General features: G+C 55.2%; 1 protein-coding gene across 1 annotated transcript in view; it reads left to right on the forward strand.

Annotated features, from left to right (window-relative positions):
• Positions 1-19,694, forward strand: part of LOC119784860 (protein HIRA) — a 31,820-nt gene extending 12,126 nt beyond the window's left edge. The window contains exons 8-25 of the mRNA XM_038287115.1: positions 8-175; positions 250-363; positions 453-523; positions 598-703; positions 3,180-3,404; positions 5,702-5,787; positions 5,897-6,097; positions 6,178-6,321; positions 6,396-6,612; positions 6,701-6,811; positions 7,354-7,502; positions 7,582-7,743; positions 7,827-7,885; positions 8,474-8,579; positions 8,647-8,769; positions 8,844-9,007; positions 9,238-9,326; positions 18,659-19,694. Coding sequence (XP_038143043.1) covers positions 8-175; positions 250-363; positions 453-523; positions 598-703; positions 3,180-3,404; positions 5,702-5,787; positions 5,897-6,097; positions 6,178-6,321; positions 6,396-6,612; positions 6,701-6,811; positions 7,354-7,502; positions 7,582-7,743; positions 7,827-7,885; positions 8,474-8,579; positions 8,647-8,769; positions 8,844-9,007; positions 9,238-9,326; positions 18,659-18,775 — 2,412 coding nt within the window. The 3' untranslated portion in view covers positions 18,776-19,694. The remainder of the gene's footprint in view (positions 1-7; positions 176-249; positions 364-452; positions 524-597; positions 704-3,179; positions 3,405-5,701; positions 5,788-5,896; positions 6,098-6,177; positions 6,322-6,395; positions 6,613-6,700; positions 6,812-7,353; positions 7,503-7,581; positions 7,744-7,826; positions 7,886-8,473; positions 8,580-8,646; positions 8,770-8,843; positions 9,008-9,237; positions 9,327-18,658) is intronic.
• The last annotated feature ends 1,787 nt before the right edge of the window (positions 19,695-21,481 follow it).

Below are 21,481 nucleotides of genomic sequence, written 5' to 3' on the forward strand. Positions count from 1 at the left end.
CCTGCAGTGCGGCGGGACGACCCACGTCCTTCGCCTCTCCTGGTCTCCAGACGGTCAGTACCTGGTGTCGGCCCATGCCATGAACAACTCGGGGCCCACGGCTCAGATCGTGGAAAGGGACGGCTGGAAGACCAACATGGACTTTGTGGGCCACCGTAAAGCCGTCACTGTGGTGGTAAGAAGCTGCGACGTTGTACTCCGCCTGTTTTCCGCCTGGTTCTAGCTGACCGAGTCGGTTCTGTTTTATAGAAATTTAACCCAAAGATCTTCAAGAAGAAGCAGAAGAACGGCAGCTCCCCGAAGCCCAGCTGTCCGTACTGCTGCTGCGCCGTGGGAAGTAAAGACCGCTCGCTCTCCGTCTGGGTCGGTCCTTCTCCCCTGGTTCTACCAGCACCGAGGCTACTTCCTGTTTACCCATCAGACTAAAATGTGTTGAACTGGTCTCTCCTTAGCTGACCTCACTGAAGCGCCCCCTAGTGGTCATCCATGACCTGTTTGATAAATCCATCATGGACATTTCCTGGTGAGAACTTGCTCTCTGTGGGGATGAAGGTACCGCTCCTCCTCCTCTGAGTCTGTGTTCCTTTGTTCTTCCAGGACACTGACGGGTCTGGGGATGCTGGTGTGTTCCATGGATGGCACCGTGGCCTACCTGGACTTTTCCTTGGACGAGCTGGGAGACCCTCTGAGTGAGGAGGAGAAGGTGAGATCCACCTTCCCCTGAGCAGCGCACCTGATCCAGCATCAAAAATTATCGAAAAATTTTAAAATAAGTAAAGCAGGGTGTTCCAACCATTTACGATGCTACAGCATCAAGTTAGCATTGAGGCTGAACAACACAAAGTCTGATTAGCTTAGCCGTGTTTCTGTCCATCAGCTGCTTTCATCGCTTGAAAGAAGAACCTTGGTTCATTAAAGCCGTGTGGAATAAAAGCCTGGTTATCGTCCTGCAGATATTTTTGATTTATGTCCAGTATTGAAGCGTGGTCTGAGCTACACGCTGTGGGTCTAGATACGGCCGAGGCGGCGAGGAAGTGGGGGCGAGTTTAGTCCGACGACGGAGGGACATGAGGGCAAAAAGAGCGGAGATCCAGGTGGAAAAAGGGTCCCAGCGGTCTCGCGCACCTCGCTCTTCTAGCGGGTCAAACTTCACGAGTTGTTTTCCGAAATTTTGGTCATAAAAACAAACCAGGCCGGCCTCCTGTCTGCGGTCAGCTACAATCTGGGAGAGGAGCAGCGGAGCGTCTGTGGAGGGGCGGGACGTCTGGAGCCGAGGTATTGCATTGAACTCATTGCACTGATTTAGTACAGTATTTTCTGATGCAAAGCCTTTCAGAATCTATAACGCAGGGGTATTATTATTATTTCAGTGAATGAGGTTTTAATAGCAATAGGTGGAGTGCAACTTTTCTACTTCTGTTATTTGCTGTTTCTCAAAAAAATGCAAAACGATATTACAGCTTTCATTGATTTATTTCAAATTTGAAACATTGTCTAGCCTGTAAGGTGTAAAAAAAAAAAAAAAAAACCCCAATTAATCGAATCGTATCGTGGTGTATTCTTGAGTATCGAAAATAATCGAATCGTTGGGTCAGGAATTCGATACTGAATCGAATCGCCATGATGGATGATTTACACCCCTAGTCCTTAGGCAAGAACCTTTACACTGATGCCTGCTTTAGGGAGTGGGCGGCGGGGGAACATTTGCGTTTACGGCGACACCTACGCAGATGACCTGGTTTCTGACAATAAATCAGCCTTAAAGTGCAGCTCTCAGAGGAACACGTTCTCCTAATACAGACAGAAACCATTTCTGCTGAACCTTTTCCTCTTCAGGTGCTTCGGTTTATACTTTCCTCCAGAAGCAGCGGAGTCTCACGGCTGGTTTCTGCTCAGAAACCAGGTTGTCTGCGTGTGTCGCAGATATGCCCCCACCCTTTCTGAAGACACTCTGGTGCACTTTATCAAAATTGTAGGTGACCGCAGACAGGAGGCCTCTGATTGGTCAGTTCTCCATCCACTCTACACTATATTTATTTCCTGTTTGGTACCTAATGGCAGAAACTCTGGCTGTAGCTCCGTCCACAGCGCCTGGCTCACCTCGGACTCTATCCCAGACGCCGTGCAGGACGCTAGTTTGTAGCTCTGAGCGACGGTCTGTTGGTTTGCATCCGAAGCCAAAACATGCAGCGCCGCGGCCAGTCTTTGGAGAACACTCACGGATGAACTGTGTGTCATCTGGCGTTGGATGAGCGGTTGTAGAAGGTGAACAAGCTCGTCAAACCGACACGAGGACACCCACAATCCTAGCTAGTTCTTAATTGGGCTAAAATCAAAAATAGCTGCGTCATACCTGCGACAAGCTATCCGCCACACACTGCTGCGGGAGGATAACCAGCCCCTTATCCAGGCGCTGCTTTAAAAAGTAGAAAAAGTCAAACATTGTTTACTTATCCAATTAATTAGTGGGTTTTAAAGCTGTTTAGAGCGTTTTCTGGTAGCAGGATCATGGAGGACCTTATATGGACGAACTCAGACCTGCTGTGATCTGAAAGGTCAGAGGTCACCCACCGTTTACTTCCTTTGAGTTTCTGAGTCTTTTATGCTGAAAGGCCCAAAGTTTGAGTTGCTTACTTTTAGTTTTTTATTTATTCTTTGAATGATTTTTGTTTTTTTTCATTCATTTAGGTTTTAATTTTATTATTTTGAACATTTTTCAGAGTAACCAGAGAGAAAATCCTGAGTTCAGAGGCGCTCATCGAACCATGAATCTAAAAACAAAATGTTTGAACGAAGATGAATCTAATGCTCTTTTTTTCTCAGCCAGTTTAACAAAAAGTGTCTGTGAAGCTGCTCTGCAGCGGAGATAAGGAGGCTCTTCAAGCCTGAAAGATAAATAACAGGCTGTTTAATATTCAGAGAGGGTCCCAGGAAGACAGGAGACCCCGAGTGGCTGAAAGGCGGCGGCGGTTCTGCAGAGACGTGGGTTCCAGGCTCGGTTCCGTCACGTTCAAACCTGCTGGTTTTCTGCCGCATGAATGAAAATAGATGTAAAAATGTTTGAAACGATTGAAACGTCTGATCTGGATCCAGACTCCAGCTTCACGGTGTCGTGAAAAACAACCAGAACTTTTCCTGATTCTGATCTAAAATGGTTTCCACCTGAACACATTTCACAGAACACCATCCACCAGAACATCTACGGGAAGAGCCTGGCCATCACCAACACCGAGGTCCAGCTCTCCACCACCATCATCGAGAACCCAGAGATGCTCAAGTATCAGCAGGAGCGCCAGAACTCGGCCCAGAACAATGGCGGTGCCGCCGCCGCCGCCGGGCCCGAGTCCACGGCGCCGAAGGTGAACAGCGTGATGAACGGGGAGTCCCTGGAGGACATCCGGAAGGTGAGCGAGCGTTTCCTCTGCATCAGTCTGGTTCCTTTTTTCTTCTGTGGGTCAAAGTGGGACCGTATGCGAGTTCAGATCGCAGGCAGCAGAAGCAGCCGGTTTCCATGCAAAGTCAACGGTTGACGCGCATCAAGGTGCAGCAAAAGGTCCTGCAGCGCGTTTTGAGCAGCTTGTGACGTGACGCGCTTCAGAAGCAGCAGCTGCTGCAGTTGGAAAAATGTAACTTTAGCTTCTGGACACGCCGCATCAACCAATCAGAGAAGCTGATCTGGGAGCTGGCAGGGAGTCAGACACAGCGCTGCTGATGATCAGAGCGTTTGAACGGAGCGCCGTGCAGTTCCCGCTCCCAGCTTAAGGGGGACGTTCTCTCATTTGCTCCGCCTCTCAAAGGAGCTACAGGACGCTCCGCTCTAAATTCGCTCCGTACTGACCTTGATTTTCCTGCCGCTCCTGCGAAAACGTAACCTGACTCCGCCAGATGGATTTGCTCCGCATATCCATCTGGAAACCTTCCGTTGAAGTAATTTTGGGAAGGGGCGAAAACACTGGTTAGCTGATTGGCCTATGTTGGTGATAGACGGGCCAAATAAACCAATCAGATCAACGAAGCATATGACGTACTAACAGAGCGACGATGAAGAGGAGCCAATTGATAGATCAAACTCTTGCCGAAACCAGTCGGGAGAAGAGCAAAAACATATTTTCCTCTGAGAAAAGCCTCCAGAGCAGTGTTTTGCTCTTCTTTCAGTGAAGAAATACTCTGTAATTCCCATAAAACTTGCTCGATAGCCACGCTAACGCTAGTTTCATCGGCTGAAGCCGCCATGTTCTTTAGACTGAACTGTCGCGCTTCTCGTTGCGTCACACCTCAACCCGCCTCAAAGCCAACGCTGATTGGACGTTCGTTTGGCGAACGGCTCCAAATTTTCTTTAACGGAGAGTCTCCAGACTGATCTGCGAGTGAAACCTTGAAAGCTCGCGAGATCAGGATGGTCTCACCAGGCTAGCGAAAACGCTCCACGCTCGCTCAGATTTTCAGGAGAAGGGGTTTTCAGACATTCTTCCTTCCTGTAATGATGCCGGGGCGCTGCGACACACGAGGTTTGATTTAATGATGTAATCGATACACGTGGATCGTCTTATTTAACTGGCTGTTAAATTATCTCCGCTGTGAATGAAAACCTTGCTCTATTCATGTTGCCCTGTGTTTTCTATTTAGTTATTCATTTATTTTACCAGACTACATTAAAATAGGTCACTTCGCTCCCATTACAAATGAAATAATAGCGTTTAATGCATGTATGCAATTTATTTTCAAAATCAGCCTCTAACCACAACAATCACTTCATGTAAACCCACTCTGTATTGTTAAGTATAGTTAGTGTTTTTATGTTTTTATGATATTTTATCCCACTTTTTAACACACAATATTCAATCCTGGTCTCAGCGATTAAAGTTGACTCTAACAGATTATAGACACAGACTACAGCATAGGCAGTGGCCTAGGTTTAAAGTCAAACATGAATTTAAATAATGTTGGAGCGAAATCGTTGCTCTGACCTTGAATTGAAAACCGCTCTGCCCTCCACCATATTTCTTCCTCTCCATCGTTCACTCCACGCTCCGCTCACATGCTCTGCGGCTGAAGCAGAGCTCTATGATCACTCCTCTGAAGAAGTTTATCAACCCTAAATTAACTTAAAATGTAGAAATCTGACAGAAAAATGTTAGATTTTATGATTCTGGTTTCTGCAGTTTGGATTATGTACGTGAAAAACGCCTTCCAGCCGCCGCAAACCGTGGAAAACCATGAAGAGGCGACCAGACCGGCTGCTGCTGGGGATTCCCAGTGACAGCGCAGCGCCGGTATGTGGGGGTCTGAGTGGCTCCCACAGAGAAATAATCTTTGAAGGCAGGATGGTAATCTGGATGAACTGACTGCACAGACCATGTTTTCAGGAGGACTTTCTCACTTCAACATAGATTCTAACTACCGTACTTTTTACCCGCTAATCACAGCTATAGCTGCCATTGTTCCAGGCAGAGAAAGGATAGGGTAGCTCCGCCCACCGCGCATCAGAACCACTTTACCACCGCGCAGCTAGAGCAGCAAAGACACTTCAGCCACGCGTCAGAACTAAACTTTGACAAGCATAAAAAATGAAGCAGTAGGCGTGTTTTTGCTGCTTCTGCTGCGTTAGATTTGGTTAAAAATGTTCCCATCAGGTCTTCATTTCTGGTCAGAAATCGATTCTTTCTGCTGTAAAAATAAATCGGTTTCTTTTCTGTTTCAGAACCTTTTGAAGAAGCAGGTGGAGACGAGAACGGCGGATGGAAGGAGACGGATCACGCCGCTCTGCATCGCTCAGCTGGACACCGGGTGAGAAAACCTTGCTGGTTGTGACTCCAGAGCGTCCGGTTCTAAAGGTGTCTGAGCTCCCGGTAGCGTCCGTCTGTCCGCTTCTCTGACGGCGCCTCCTTCTCTGCAGGGATTTCTCCCCGGCTCTGTTCAACAGCGCCCCCATCCTGCCGTCCGGCTCCTCCATGTCCAATCAGCTCGCTCCGCAGCTCAACTCGGACTCCAGCCCGGGTCAGCCGTCCTCTCTGGGCACACGGCCCAACCAGGACGGTGCGCTCACCTCGCCGCCTGCCAACAGCGCCGCCAAAGCCCTGGAGGACGAAAAGGACGGGTAGGAGCAGCTGCCCAGGCGACCCCCAGCGGCTCCGCTCCGCCTCAGGCTCAGACGTCACTCTTCTTCTCTGCTTTCAGGCTGAAGTCCAGTCTGCTGCTCACCTCGGCCTCCAAGATCGAGCCAATGAAAGCCCTGGACTCCCGCTTCACAGAGAGGTCGAAGGCCACGCCCGGTATCCCGTCGGCCATCTCCTCCACAGCCGGACTCGCCCCTCTGGAAAGGTGATCTCCTCATCAGAACGGGTCAGAACCAACCTAAAGACACCCGATTAATCCGTCCCGCTCTGCCCCAACAGGCCGAAGGACCCCGTCTCCGCCCTGAAGGACGCCAAAGCCAAAGAAGAAACAAGCAGCGACAGCGAAGACAAGATGGCCGCCATCAACAAGAACCTGTCCTTCGCCAAGAGGAAACCAGAGATGCTGCTGGACGGAGGGGAAGTCGTGGAGAAGAGGAAGAAGGGACGGCCCAGGAAGGACAAGATGGCCGCCACCATGGCACAGCCGTTCACCCAGGTGAGGAAGGCGAGCGGAGCTGGCGTAGCTTAAAACCCCAGCAGTCACAGAGTGTTGGATCTGATGGCTGACCTTTGACCCCCCTCAGATAACCCCTCCTCCTGCGGAACGAGAGCTGAGCCGAGCCGTCGCTCCTCCACCTGTTGCAGTGGTCCTCAGGCTGCCCACCCCCACCCCCCAGAAGGCCTTCAGCCTGCAGGTATCAGGCAGCGTCCTGCGCCGCCAGGAGAGGAAGTTAGAACATTTAACGGCTGCAAAGAAAAAAAGAATAATAATCTAAAATTTATCCTTCAGGTTAAAATAATCCTGGATAAGTCACCAATTTAGTGCTACTTGGTCCCAATGGAATTTCCCATTGGGAACCTGCTAGCACTAGGTTGCTAACTGGTTAGCAAGATGCTTCCGACAAACCGGCCACAACCAAACTTGCTTGCAAACCTCCTGCCCCAACAATCCCGCCCCCTTGATAATCGACCAATCACATTCACTTTATCCACTCGTGTAAAGTCGGGCACCACTCGGGAGAATTCGGAAATCCAACATTTGGGACGGCCGCTTCCCTACGACTTTAACAGAAGTAGTTGGTAACAGGAAATGACATCATCCCTTTTTGTTGCAGAGAGGAGGTGAAATGATGGAGTCTGTTAATCATTTAAACTCCTGATCATTTAGGCGGTCATGTCTCCGTGTGTGTGAGCCCCTCCTCTATCAGGCCGTCATGCTCCAGGTGTCTGTGTGCAGGTGAGCATGGAGCCGTCTGTCTACCTGGAGGTGGAGAACGAGGTGTCGGTGGTTGCCGGTTCAAAGCTCAGCCAGCTTCGCTGCTCCAGAGACGGACGGGACTGGAGCACGCTGCTGCCCAGCGCTGTGCTGGCGGCTGCAGGGAGCAGGTAGGAGGTGCTGCGGATGAAAGACCAGGTTAAAGGATTTCATCACAGATCTGCTCAGACGTCTTCTCCTCTTCCTCAGCGATGTCCTCGCCGTCGCCTGTGATGACAGGATGTTGTCTGTGTTCTCCTGCTGCGGGCGGCGCCTCCTCCCTGCCATCCAGCTGGCCACGCCCGTCTCCGCCCTGCATTGCTCCGCCCACTTCGTCATGGTTCTGACCGCCGGAGCGACGCTGTCTGTCTGGTGAGGGCTGCAGGAATGGTTCTCCCTGTGAGGAGCAGGATTCTCTGGATGGTGGCTGAACCGGATCAATGTGTGTTTTTCAGGGACGTCCAGAAGCAGAAGGCTCTGGTGAAGAATGAGTCTCTGCAGACCCTTTTATCAGGTGAGCCTCTCGCGTCCTCGCCAAGTCTGTTCCTGAGAAAAACACAGGAAAGTCTGGACTCGGGGAGAACGGGAGCACGCAGAATAAATTTGGGTCAATTAGAACAGAGGCGTACTGATGACATCACATTCAAAGCTAGTCTGGAGCTGCGTTTCACCTCCTGTTATTAATAGCCTCTAATTAATAATAAAGTCTGACTTTTTTCATTTAATGGGGGAATAATAATGAACACAGTCAGACAAACACAATTAAAATGAACATTTTGCCAAAGAAAACAAAAAAATCACCATTAGAGCCAGCGGTCCTTCACACGGCTATGCAGAGAGAGGGCTGCTGCAGACCAGCTAACAGTGCTAGGACTGAGGTTGATGACGTTTCACGAGAAAGCACAAGTACACATGTTGAGAAACGGCCTATGCTTCTACATGTCAGATCTGCTGGGACTGGACCGTCCACCAGGTGGCAGTAAGGAGAAGATCGCAGTTCTGCTGCTTTCAGGACTCAGAAGATCTTCTGATAAATCACCTGAGGCGCTTTAGGGACCTTTGATTCGCTCCTTTGTTAAAACCCTGTGGTTTGTGTCCCCAGGTGCTGACACCACGGTGTCTCAGTCTCTGCTCACCCAGCAGGGCGTCCCGGTCGTCGGTCTGTCCAACGGAAAGTCCTACTGCTTCAGCCTGTCTTTGGAAACATGGTGAGAACCTCAACCGTTCATCTTTTCTTATTGGAGATTCTGGATTCTGACGCTCCGTCTCCTGCAGGACTCTGATCGCAGATAAAGGAGACTCTCTGGTCCAGTGCGCCGACTTCAGAAGCTGCCTTCCTTCCCAGGATGCAACTGGGTCCTCGGGTCCGCTGGCGGTGGTGCAGGGACGCAACCTTAAGTACGGTTTTAAGATCTGAAGCTGCACCTCTGAGCTGGAGCATCCAGGTTAATGGCTTCCTCTTCCCTCTGCAGCGCCGGGCGGCTGGCGTCCCGCCTGTCGTCCACGCCGCACCACCTGCAGCAGAGCATGACGCTGGCCTTCCTGGAGAACCAGCTGGCGTCTGCCCTGGCTCTGCAGTCGTCACAGGAGTACCGCTACTGGCTGCTCATCTACGCCCGCTTCCTGGTCATCGAAGGTAAGCAGCTGGTAGAGACACCGGGGAGGCTGGACAAACGAATAGGACACGCCCACCGTCTCCAGCCTACATCTGATGGAACAAACCTGTGGATTACACCACAAAATAATAATCCTAAATTATAGATTAGATCCACAGATTAGTGGATCTATCAGCTGATTAGTTTCACTATTAGCCGTTTTAAAGACACTCCTTTGATGTTTGACCGTTTTCATGTCTCTTTCTTCCAGGTTCTGAGTATCGACTGAGGGAACTCTGCAAAGAACTTCTTGGTCCGGTCCATAAATCAGCCTCTTCATCCTGGCAGCCGTCAACTCTGGTAACATGGCGCCTTATTTCATTAAGCAGGAGAAAGTTCTCATGAAACCTTTCTATCTCATTTCACCGCTTCCCCTCTCTGTGTCTCTCTGTCACTGCGTCCTCTCTGTGTCTCTGTCGCCGCGTCCTCTCCGTGTCTCTGTCACCGCCTCCTCTCCGTGTCTCTGTCGTCTCTGTCACCGCGTCCTCTCCGTGTCTCTGGCGCCGCGTCCTCTCCGTGTCTCTGGCGCCGCCTCCTCTCCGTGTCTCTGTCGTCTCAGTCACCGCGTCCTCTCCGTGTCTCTCTGTCACCGCCTTCCCTTCTGTGTCTCTGTCGTCTCTGTCACCGCGTCCTCTCCGTGTCTCTGGCGCCGCGTCCTCTCCGTGTCTCTGGTGCCGCGTCCTCTCCGTGTCTCTGTCGTCTCTGTCACCGCGTCCTCTCTGTGTCTCTGTCGCCGCGTCCTCTCCGTGTCTCTCTGGCGCCGCGTCCTCTCTGTGTCTCTGTCGCCGCGTCCTCTCTGTGTCTCTGTCGCCGCGTCCTCTCCGTGTCTCTGGCGCCGCGTCCTCTCCGTGTCTCTGGCGCCGCGTCCTCTCCGTGTCTCTCTGGCGCGGCGTCCTCTCTGTGTCTCTGTCGCCGCGTCCTCTCCGTGTCTCTCTGGCGCCGCGTCCTCTCTGTGTCTCTGTCGCCGCGTCCTCTCTGTGTCTCTGTCGCCGCGCCCTCTCCGTGTCTCTCTGGCGCCGCGTCCTCTCTGTGTCTCTGTCGCCGCGTCCTCTCAGTGTCTCTGTCGCCGCGTCCTCTCCGTGTCTCTCTGGCGCCGCGTCCTCTCTGTGTCTCTGTCGCCGCGTCCTCTCCGTGTCCCTGGGCCGCGTCCTCTCCGTGTCTCTCTGGCGCCGCGTCCTCTCTGTGTCTCTGTCACCGCGTCCTCTCCGTGTCTCTCTGGCGCCGCGTCCTCTCTGTGTCTCTGTCGCCGCGTCCTCTCCGTGTCTCTCTGGCGCCGCTTCATCTCCGTGTCTCTGGCGCCGCGTCCTCTCCTTGTCTCTGTCGTCTCTGTCGCCGCGTCCTCTCCGTGTCTCTCTGTCGCCGCGTCCTCTCCGTGTCTCTGTCGTCTCTGTCACCGCGTCCTCTCTGTGTCTCTGTCGCCGCGTCCTCTCTGTGTCTCTGTCGCCGCGTCCTCTCCGTGTCTCTCTGTCACCGCGTCCTCTCTGTGTCTCTGGCGCCGCGTCCTCTCCGTGTCTCTCTGTCACCGCGGCCTCTCCGTGTCTCTGTCGTCTCAGTCACCGCGTCCTCTCCGTGTCTCTCTGTCACCGCCTTCCCTTCTGTGTCTCTGTCGTCTCTGTCACCGCGTCCTCTCCGTGTCTCTGGTGCCGCGTACTCTCCGTGTCTCTGTCGTCTCTGTCACCGCGTCCTCTCTGTGTCTCTGTCGCCGCGTCCTCTCTGTGTCTCTGGCGCCGCGTCCTCTCCGTGTCTCTCTGGCGCCGCGTCCTCTCTGTGTCTCTGTCGCCGCGTCCTCTCCGTGTCTCTCTGGCGCCGCGTCCTCTCTGTGTCTCTGTCGCCGCGTCCTCTCCGTGTCTCTCTGGCGCCGTGTCCTCTCTGTGTCTCTGTCGCCGCGTCCTCTCCGTGTCCCTGGGCCGCGTCCTCTCCGTGTCTCTCTGGCGCCGCGTCCTCTCTGTGTCTCTGTCGCCGCGTCCTCTCCGTGTCTCTCTGGCGCCGCTTCATCTCCGTGTCTCTGGCGCCGCGTCCTCTCCTTGTCTCTGTCGTCTCTGTTCCGCGTCCTCTCTGTGTCTCTCTGTCGCCGCGTCCTCTCCGTGTCTCTGTCGTCTCTGGCGCCGCGTCCTCTCCGTGTCTCTCTGTCGCCGCGTCCTCTCCGTGTCTCTGTCGTCTCTGTCACCGCGTCCTCTCCGTGTCTCTCTGTCACCGCGTCCTCTCTGTCTCTCTGTCACCGCGTCCTCTCTGTGTCTCTGGCGCCGCGTCCTCTCTGTGTCTCTGGCGCCGCGTCTTCTCTGTGTCTCTGTCGCCGCGTCCTCTCCGTGTCTCTCTGTCGCCGCGTCCTCTCCGTGTCTCTCTGGCGCCGCGTCCTCTCTGTGTCTCTGTCGCCGCGTCCTCTCTGTGTCTCTGTCGCCGCGTCCTCTCTGTGTCTCTGTCGCCGCGTCCTCTCCGTGTCTCTCTGGCGCCGCGTCCTCTCCGTGTCCCTGGGCCGCGTCCTCTCCGTGTGTCTCTGTCACCGCGTCCTCTCTGTGTCTCTGGCGCCGCGTCCTCTCTGTGTCTCTGTCGCCGCGTCCTCTCCGTGTCTCTCTGTCGCCGCGTCCTCTCCGTGTCTCTCTGTCGCCGCGTCCTCTCCGTGTCTCTGTCGTCTCTGTCACCGCGTCCTCTCTGTGTCTCTGTCGCCGCGTCCTCTCCGTGTCTCTCTGTCACCGCGTCCTCTCTGTCTCTCTGTCACCGCGTCCTCTCTGTGTCTCTGTCGCCGCGTCCTCTCTGTGTCTCTGGCGCCGCGTCCTCTCCGTGTCTCTCTGTCGCCGCGTCCTCTCCGTGTATCTGTCCTCTCTGTCACCGCGTCCTCTCTGTGTCTCTGTCGCCGCGTCCTCTCTGTGTCTCTGGCGCCGCGTCCTCTCTGTCACCGCGTCCTCTCTGTGTCTCTGGCGCCGCGTCCTCTCTGTGTCTCTGGCGCCGCGTCCTCTCCGTGTCTCTCTGTCACCGCGTCCTCTCTGTGTCTCTGGCGCCGCGTCCTCTCCGTGTCTCTCTGTCGCCGCGTCCTCTCCGTGTATCTGTCCTCTCTGTCACCGCGTCCTCTCTGTGTCTCTGTCGCCGCGTCCTCTCTGTCACCGCGTCCTCTCTGTCACCGCGTCCTCTCTGTGTCTCTGGCGCCGCGTCCTCTCCGTGTCTCTCTGTCACCGCGTCCTCTCTGTGTCTCTGGCGCCGCGTCCTCTCCGTGTCTCTCTGGCGCCGCGTCCTCTCCGTGTCTCTCTGTCGCCGCGTCCTCTCCGTGTCTCTGTCGTCTCTGGTGCCGCGTCCTCTCCGTGTCTCTCTGTCACCGCGTCCTCTCTGTGTCTCTGGCGCCGCGTCCTCTCCGTGTCTCTCTGTCGCCGCGTCCTCTCCGTGTCTCTGTCGTCTCTGTCACCGCGTCCTCTCTGTGTCTCTGGCGCCGCGTCCTCTCCGTGTCTCTCTGGCGCCGCGTCCTCTCCGTGTCTCTCTGTCGCTGCGTCCTCTCCGTGTCTCTGTCGTCTCTGTCACCGCGTCCTCTCTGTCTCTCTGGCGCCGCGTCCTCTCCGTGTCTCTCTGTCGCCGCGTCCTCTCCGTGTCTCTGTCGTCTCTGTCACCGCGTCCTCTCTGTGTCTCTGTCGCTGCGTCCTCTCCGTGTCTCTGTCGTCTCTGTCACCGCGTCCTCTCCGTGTCTCTCTGTCGCCGCGTCCTCTCCGTGTCTCTGGCGCCGCGTCCTCTCTGTGTCTCTGGCGCCGCGTCCTCTCCGTGTCTCTCTGTCGCCGCGTCCTCTCCGTGTCTCTGGCGCCGCGTCCTCTCCGTGTCTCTGGCGCCGCGTCTTCTCCGTGTCTCTCTGTCGCCGCGTCCTCTCCGTGTCTCTGTCGTCTCTGTCACCGCGTCCTCTCCGTGTCTCTCTGTCGCCGCGTCCTCTCCGTGTCTCTGGCGCCGCGTCCTCTCCGTGTCTCTCTGTCACCGCGTCCTCTCCGTGTCTCTCTGTCGCCGCGTCCTCTCCGTGTCTCTCACTCCGCGTCCTCTCTGTGTCTCTGTCACTCCGCGTCCTCTCTGTGTCTCTGTCGCCGCGTCCTCTCTGTGTCTCTGGCGCCGCGTCCTCTCCGTGTCTCTGTCGCCGCGTCCTCTCTGTCTCTCTGTCACAGCGTCCTCTCTGTGTCTCTGTCGCCGCGTCCTCTCTGTGTCTCTGGCGCCGCGTCCTCTCTGTGTCTCTGTCACTGCGTCCTCTCTGTGTCTCTGTCGCCGCGTCCTCTCCGTGTCTCTGGCGCCGCGTCCTCTCCGTGTCTCTCTGTCGCCGCGTCCTCTCCGTGTCTCTCTGTCACCGCGTCCTCTCCGTGTCTCTCTGTCACAGCGTCCTCTCCGTGTCTCTCACTCCGCGTCCTCTCTGTGTCTCTGTCACCGCGTCCTCTCTGTGTCTCTGTCACTGCGTCCTCTCCGTGTCTCTCTGTCGCCGCGTCCTCTCCGTGTCTCTCACTCCGCGTCCTCTCCGTGTCTCTCACTCCGCGTCCTCTCTGTGTCTCTGTCACCGCGTCCTCTCTGTGTCTCTGTCGCCGCGTCCTCTCTGTGTCTCTGGCGCCGCGTCCTCTCCGTGTCTCTGTCGCCGCGTCCTCTCTGTCTCTCTGTCACAGCGTCCTCTCCGTGTCTCTCACGCCGCGTCCTCTCTGTGTCTCTGTCACAGCGTCCTCTCCGTGTCTCTGGCGCCGCGTCCTCTCTGTGTCTCTGTCACTGCGTCCTCTCCGTGTCTCTGTCGCCGCGTCCTCTCTGTCTCTCTGTCACAGCGTCCTCTCCGTGTCTCTCACGCCGCGTCCTCTCTGTGTCTCTGTCACAGCGTCCTCTCCGTGTCTCTGGCGCCGCGTCCTCTCCGTGTCTCTCACTCCGCATCCTCTCCGTGTCTCTCTGTCGCCGCGTCCTCTCCGTGTCTCTCACTCCGCGTCCTCTCTGTGTCTCTCACTCCGCGTCCTCTCTGTGTCTCTGTCACCGCGTCCTCTCTGTCTCTCTGTCACCGCGTCCTCTCCGTGTCTCTCTGTCGCCGCGTCCTCTCCGTGTCTCTCACTCCGCGTCCTCTCCGTGTCTCTCACTCCGCGTCCTCTCCGTGTCTCTGTCGTCTCTGTCACCGCGTCCTCTCTGTGTCTCTGGCGCCGCGTCCTCTCCGTGTCTCTCTGGCGCCGCGTCCTCTCCGTGTCTCTCTGTCGCCGCGTCCTCTCCGTGTCTCTGGCGCCGCGTCCTCTCCGTGTCTCTCTGTCGCCGCGTCCTCTCCGTGTCTCTCTGTCGCCGCGTCCTCTCCGTGTCTCTCTGTCGCCGCGTCCTCTCCGTGTCTCTCTGTCGCCGCGTCCTCTCCGTGTCTCTCACTCCACGTCCTCTCTGTGTCTCTGTCACTCCGCGTCCTCTCTGTGTCTCTGTCGCCGCGTCCTCTCTGTGTCTCTGGCGCCGCGTCCTCTCCGTGTCTCTGTCGCCGCGTCCTCTCTGTCTCTCTGTCACAGCGTCCTCTCCGTGTCTCTCTGTCACCGCCTTCCCTTCTGTGTCTCTGTCGTCTCTGTCACCGCGTCCTCTCCGTGTCTCTGTCGCCGCGTCCTCTCCGTGTCTCTGGTGCCGCGTCCTCTCCGTGTCTCTGTCGTCTCTGTCACCGCGTCCTCTCTGTGTCTCTGTCGCCGCGTCCTCTCCGTGTCTCTCTGTCACCGCGTCCTCTCTGTGTCTCTGTCGCCGCGTCCTCTCTGTGTCTCTGTCGCCGCGTCCTCTCCGTGTCTCTGGCGCCGCGTCCTCTCCGTGTCTCTGGCGCCGCGTCCTCTCCGTGTCTCTGTCGCCGCGTCCTCTCTGTGTCTCTGTCACCGCGTCCTCTCCGTGTCTCTCACGCCGCGTCCTCTCTGTGTCTCTGTCGCCGCGTCCTCTCCGTGTCTCTGTCGCCGCGTCCTCTCCGTGTCTCTCTGGCGCCGCGTCCTCTCTGTGTCTCTGTCGCCGCGTCCTCTCCGTGTCTCTGTCGCCGCGTCCTCTCCGTGTCTCTCTGGCGCCGCGTCCTCTCTGTGTCTCTGTCGCCGCGTCCTCTCCGTGTCCCTGGGCCGCGTCCTCTCCGTGTCTCTCTGGCGCCGCGTCCTCTCTGTGTCTCTGTCACCGCGTCCTCTCCGTGTCTCTCTGGCGCCGCGTCCTCTCTGTGTCTCTGTCACCGCGTCCTCTCCGTGTCTCTCTGGCGCCGCGTCCTCTCCGTGTCTCTCACGCCGCGTCCTCTCTGTGTCTCTGTCACCGCGTCCTCTCCGTGTCTCTCTGTCGCCGCGTCCTCTCCGTGTCTCTGTCGTCTCTGTCACCGCGTCCTCTCTGTGTCTCTGTCGCCGCGTCCTCTCTGTGTCTCTGTCGCCGCGTCCTCTCCGTGTCTCTCTGTCACCGCGTCCTCTCCGTGTCTCTGGCGCCGCGTCCTCTCCGTGTCTCTCTGTCGCCGCGTCCTCTCCGTGTCTCTCAGTCACCGCGTCCTCTCCGTGTCTCTCACGCCGCGTCCTCTCTGTGTCTCTGTCACCGCGTCCTCTCCGTGTCTCTGGCGCCGCGTCCTCTCTGTGTCTCTGTCGCTGCGTCCTCTCTGTGTCTCTGTCGCCGCGTCCTCTCTGTGTCTCTGTCACCGCGTCCTCTCCGTGTCTCTCACGCCGCGTCCTCTCTGTGTCTCTGTCACCGCGTCCTCTCCGTGTCTCTCTGGCGCCGCGTCCTCTCTGTGTCTCTGTCGCCGCGTCCTCTCCGTGTCTCTCTGGCGCCGTGTCCTCTCTGTGTCTCTGTCGCCGCGTCCTCTCCGTGTCCCTGGGCCGCGTCCTCTCCGTGTCTCTCTGGCGCCGCGTCCTCTCTGTGTCTCTCACGCCGCGTCCTCTCCGTGTCTCTCTGGCGCCGCGTCCTCTCCGTGTCTCTGTCGCCGCGTCCTCTCTGTGTCTCTGTCACCGCGTCCTCTCTGTGTCTCTCTGTCGCCGCGTCCTCTCCGTGTCTCTGGCGCCGCGTCCTCTCCGTGTCTCTCTGTCGCCGCGTCCTCTCCGTGTCTCTCTGTCGCCGCGTCCTCTCCGTGTCTCTCACTCCGCGTCCTCTCTGTGTCTCTCACTCCGCGTCCTCTCTGTGTCTCTGTCGCCGCGTCCTCTCTGTGTCTCTGTCGCCGCGTCCTCTCTGTCTCTCTGTCACAGCGTCCTCTCCGTGTCTCTCTGTCGCCGCGTCCTCTCCGTGTCTCTGTCGCCGCGTCCTCTCTGTCTCTCTGTCACCGCGTCCTCTCCGTGTCTCTGTCGCCGCGTCCTCTCCGTGTCTCTCACTCCGCGTCCTCTCCGTGTCTCTCACTCCGCGTCCTCTCCGTGTCTCTCTGTCGCCGCGTCCTCTCTGTGTCTCTGTCACCGCGTCCTCTCTGTGTCTCTGTCACCGCGTCCTCTCTGTGTCTCTGGCGCCGCGTCCTCTCTGTGTCTCTGTCGCCGCGTCCTCTCCGTGTCTCTCTGTCGCCGCGTCCTCTCCGTGTCTCTCTGTCGCCGCGTCCTCTCCGTGTCTCTCACTCCGCGTCCTCTCTGTGTCTCTCACTCCGCGTCCTCTCTGTGTCTCTGTCGCCGCGTCCTCTCCGTGTGTCTCTGTCGCCGCGTCCTCTCTGTCTCTCTGTCACCGCGTCCTCTCCGTGTCTCTGTCGCCGCGTCCTCTCTGTGTCTCTGTCGCCGCGTCCTCTCCGTGTCTCTCTGTCGCCGCGTCCTCTCCGTGTCTCTCACTCCGCGTCCTCTCTGTGTCTCTGTCGCCGCGTCCTCTCTGTGTCTCTGTCACCGCGTCCTCTCTGTCGCCGCGTCCTCTCTGTGTCTCTGTCACCGCGTCCTCTCCGTGTCTCTGGCGCCGCGTCCTCTCCGTGTCTCTGTCACCGCGTCCTCTCTGTGTCTCTGTCGCCGCGTCCTCTCCGTGTCTCTGTCGCCGCGTCCTCTCTGTCTCTCTGTCACAGCGTCCTCTCCGTGTCTCTCACTCCGCGTCCTCTCTGTGTCTCTCACTCCGCGTCCTCTCTGTGTCTCTGTCGCCGCGTCCTCTCCGTGTCTCTCTGTCACCGCGTCCTCTCTGTGTCTCTGTCGCCGCGTCCTCTCCGTGTCTCTCACTCCGCGTCCTCTCCGTGTCTCTCACTCCGCGTCCTCTCTGTGTCTCTGTCACCGCGTCCTCTCTGTCTCTCTGTCACCGCGTCCTCTCCGTGTCTCTCACGCCGCGTCCTCTCCGTGTCTCTCACGCCGCGTCCTCTCTGTGTCTCTGTCACAGCGTCCTCTCCGTGTCTCTGGCGCCGCGTCCTCTCCGTGTCTCTCACTCCGCGTCCTCTCCGTGTCTCTCTGTCGCCGCGTCCTCTCCGTGTCTCTCACTCCGCGTCCTCTCCGTGTCTCTCACGCCGCGTCCTCTCTGTCTCTCTGTCACCGCGTCCTCTCCGTGTCTCTGGCGCCGCGTCCTCTCTGTGTCTCTGTCGCTGCGTCCTCTCCGTGTCTCTGTCGCCGCGTCCTCTCTGTCTCTCTGTCACCGCGTCCTCTCCGTGTCTCTCACGCCGCGTCCTCTCTGTGTCTCTGTCACCGCGTCCTCTCCGTGTCTCTGGCGCCGCGTCCTCTCCGTGTCTCTCACTCCGCGTCCTCTCCGTGTCTCTCTGTCGCCGCGTCCTCTCCGTGTCTCTCACTCCGCGTCCTCTCTGTGTCTCTCACTCCGCGTCCTCTCCGTGTCTCTCACTCCGCGTCCTCTCTGTGTCTCTGTCACCGCGTCCTCTCTGTGTCTCTGTCACCGCGTCCTCTCTGTGTCTCTGTCACCGCGTCCTCTCCGTGTCTCTGGCGCCGCGTCCTCTCCGTGTCTCTCACTCCGCGTCCTCTCCGTGTCTCTCTGTCGCCGCGTCCTCTCCGTGTCTCTCACTCCGCGTCCTCTCTGTGTCTCTCACTCCGCGTCCTCTCTGTGTCTCTGTCACCGCGTCCTCTCTGTGTCTCTGTCGCCGCGTCCTCTCTGTCTCTCTGTCACAGCGTCCTCTCCGTGTCTCTGGCGCCGCGTCCTCTCCATGTCTCTGTCGCCGCGTCCTCTCTGTCTCTCTGTCACTGCGTCCTCTCCGTGTCTCTGTCGCCGCGTCCTCTCCGTGTCTCTCACTCCGCGTCCTCTCCGTGTCTCTCACTCCGCGTCCTCTCTGTGTCTCTCACTCCGCGTCCTCTCTGTGTCTCTGTCACCGCGTCCTCTCTGTGTCTCTGTCACAGCGTCCTCTCCGTGTCTCTGGCGCCGCGTCCTCTCCATGTCTCTGTCGCCGCGTCCTCTCTGTCTCTCTGTCGCCGCGTCCTCTCCGTGTCTCTCACGCCGCGTCCTCTCCGTGTCTCTCACTCCGCGTCCTCTCTGTGTCTCTGTCACCGCGTCCTCTCTGTGTCTCTGTCGCCGCGTCCTCTCTGTGTCTCTGTCGCCGCGTCCTCTCTGTCTCTCTGTCACAGCGTCCTCTCCGTGTCTCTGGCGCCGCGTCCTCTCCGTGTCTCTGTCGCCGCGTCCTCTCTGTGTCTCTGTCGCCGCGTCCTCTCCGTGTCTCTCACTCCGCGTCCTCTCTGTGTCTCTGTCTCCGCGTCCTCTCTGTGTCTCTGTCACCGCGTCCTCTCCATGTCTCTGTCGCCGCGTCCTCTCTGTCTCTCTGTCACAGCGTCCTCTCCGTGTCTCTCACGCCGCGTCCTCTCTGTCTCCTCCAGGGTCTCCACAAGCGGGAGTTGCTGAGGGAAGTTCTTCCCGTCATCGGGGAGAATCTGCGCTTTCAGAGACTTTTCACGGAGTACCAGGACCAGCTGGAGCTGCTGCGCATCAAATAGACCCAGACTGACCCAAACACACTGATCCCCGTCAGGTTTGGCCCGGCCCGGCCAGACTCCCACCGCCTCCATGGAGTCCTCCTTCAGCTCAGGTGTTTGGTGGGACCTTCAAACATGTCTGCCTCGGTTTGGACGCCGGGCCTCTTCAGAACCCGTCACGCTTCTTTCCAGGTTTCCCTCTGACCGGACCTTCTGACTCTGCTCTGCGTCTGCTGGTCCGTGACCTCGCCACGCCTTCTGGGTTTTTACATCATGACTTTCTGGAGTTAATATCAGGGAGACGGTGAGTTCTGGTCACATCCTGCTGCTGTTCTGGGCAGAACGTTGGAACCAAAGGACGTCTGTGATCTTTGGAGCTCCTGGCAGAGAAGCTCAAAGAGTTTTTACAGGAAGTTACGCCTGAGAGCACTTAGCTGGGTCCTCTGATGGGAGCCAGTTCTCCCACAGCAGACGCATGGTTCCCACCACTTCCTGGGTGCTGATCTGAACATCATGTAGATGAATTATAAGGTGAAAGACGTGAAGAAACCTCCGTTTAAAATCAGGAAGTTCAGAAATATTCAAGGTCTCAATCTTCATCATGAAGCATCAGTGGAGATGGAAACATCAAAACATCTTTAAATCATTTCTCTCATTAATGTTTTGGTTTGTGGAGCGATTAGAAGAACGGACCTGAGATCAGAAACAGTTCTGCCACCAGGTGGCAGCAGCGCTCAGTGTGTTGCGGCTTGATCGCTCCCCCCAGCTGTGGACCAACCGCTCCTTCCGTTAGCATCGCTGGTTTCTCCCACTGCTTCTTCTTTCTGTTTTACCACATTTGTACATTTGTTTTTTTCTGTTTTTTATGATTAAAAAAATAACAGAAATTTTGTTTTGGAGCAAAAATGGAAATTAAAAGCAGAATTGATGAGTTTGTTAATTTCCTGGTGTTGGATTTTATTTCCTCCTAAAGACAAAAAGATTCAAACTGTTTATCCAATGATTATTTCTACCTCAAAGGAATTCATGCAAATCTGATCGATGCGTTTCTACCTACTGATGGAGCGAGCTGAAGATTAGGGTGATGGTAAGGAGGTCTACCACACTTTTTCACACAGACTGTTGTTTTTGAAGTTTTGTGAGAAAAAGCAGTGCGTACGTTTCTGAAACCGAAACACTGATAAGAATCAAAACCAGATTGAGATAAAGATGTAATCAAAACAAACGCTGCTCTGTGTTTGCAAAGTCTCAATGTTTTTTCAAGCAACTAATCAGTAAATCATTTTATAATTACAACAGAAAAGGCTGTTAAACATGTTTAACTTTTAATCTATGCACTAATGAACATTAGCACCTGTGCTTTTCATTAGACTAAAAGGTAAACGGATGATATAAAATGACCTGTAGTTTTTAATGACAGCTGGAGGTCGTCTGCAGCAACATCAGGATAAAGACGATGGAAGGAGGAAAATATTCACATTTAAAGGAACATTCGGTTTTTTGGGGGGTTTTTTTCACTGCTATCTGGAAAATACGGAGCCCCTAAAGGGACATGGAGGGGAAAAAAATAACTTTTGCGAGATCCTGCAATACTTTTGCAGGATTTCGCAATACTTTTGCGAGATCCCACAATAGATTTGTGACATAAACTTTTGCGAGATCTCGCAAAAATATTGCGGGATCTCGCAAAAGTACATTTTTTTGCGAGATCTCACAATACTATTGCGGGATCTCGCAATCCCCTCCATGTCCCTTTAGGGGCTCCGTAGGAAAACAATAGTTTAAATCAGATTTTTTTTTTTTTTTTGCTGAATAAAGTTTACTTGAATTAAAGGTCCAATTTCCTGCTTTTCTAACTTTTCCAAAGTCAACTAAAGGTCATTATTTCTTCTTATCCAGAAGCTTTTTTCCTTCAGTGTGACGCTTGCTCTCTATGACACCCTGGGTAGAGCTACAGCACATAGACACAGCACATGAAAGCTAACGCTACCTACTGCTAGTTGCTATAGCAAAGCTGGAGGAAAGGTGATTTTTTTTTTTTTGTACTTTAATTTTGATAAGATTTTCCAGAATACATCACCAACACAAAAAAGAGGCAATATAACCATAATAGAAAAGTGTTAATTAACACACACATATATATATATATATATAGAGAGAGAGAGAAAAAAGGAAAAATAAATAAAAATCGCAACGATCACAGTGAAAAGCAATCGAAATGGAGAGGTCACAAAGGGAGGGGTACTAAAATACAACAAGGAAAAAAATTTAATTATGAACTGTTTTTAGGTGTATAGGTTACAAAGTAGGGAAGGTGATTTTAAGGGTTTAAGATGATGAAATAAGCTGCAGATAGTGACTCGGTTTAATGACGTGTTTTTAGTCCAGATACCAAACCTGAGACTAAACCAAGACCAGAATAACACATCTATGATTAACTCGTTAAAATGTCATTTTTGAGTGATTTTTTTGCTTCCTTTGCTAATTGACCTGCGGAGGCTCAGCTGTGCAGGATGATAAACAGTGTTACATAGAATTAATTTAAATTAAGGCCGACAGAAGTCGTTTTACGCTTCATTATATTAATAATTTTTCCTTGACGCTGACCTTTTGATTTCATGTTTATCAAATCTGTATAAAAACGATAACTTTATACGGCCGGACCTGAGCTGATAAACTCAGTGCGTTCTACTCTAAAGAAAACACTAATTTCTTGCCTAACCTTTG

This window comes from Cyprinodon tularosa, unplaced genomic scaffold (genome assembly GCF_016077235.1).
Source record: "Cyprinodon tularosa strain WSP-4 unplaced genomic scaffold, ASM1607723v1 ctg235, whole genome shotgun sequence".
Taxonomy (NCBI): domain Eukaryota; kingdom Metazoa; phylum Chordata; class Actinopteri; order Cyprinodontiformes; family Cyprinodontidae; genus Cyprinodon; species Cyprinodon tularosa.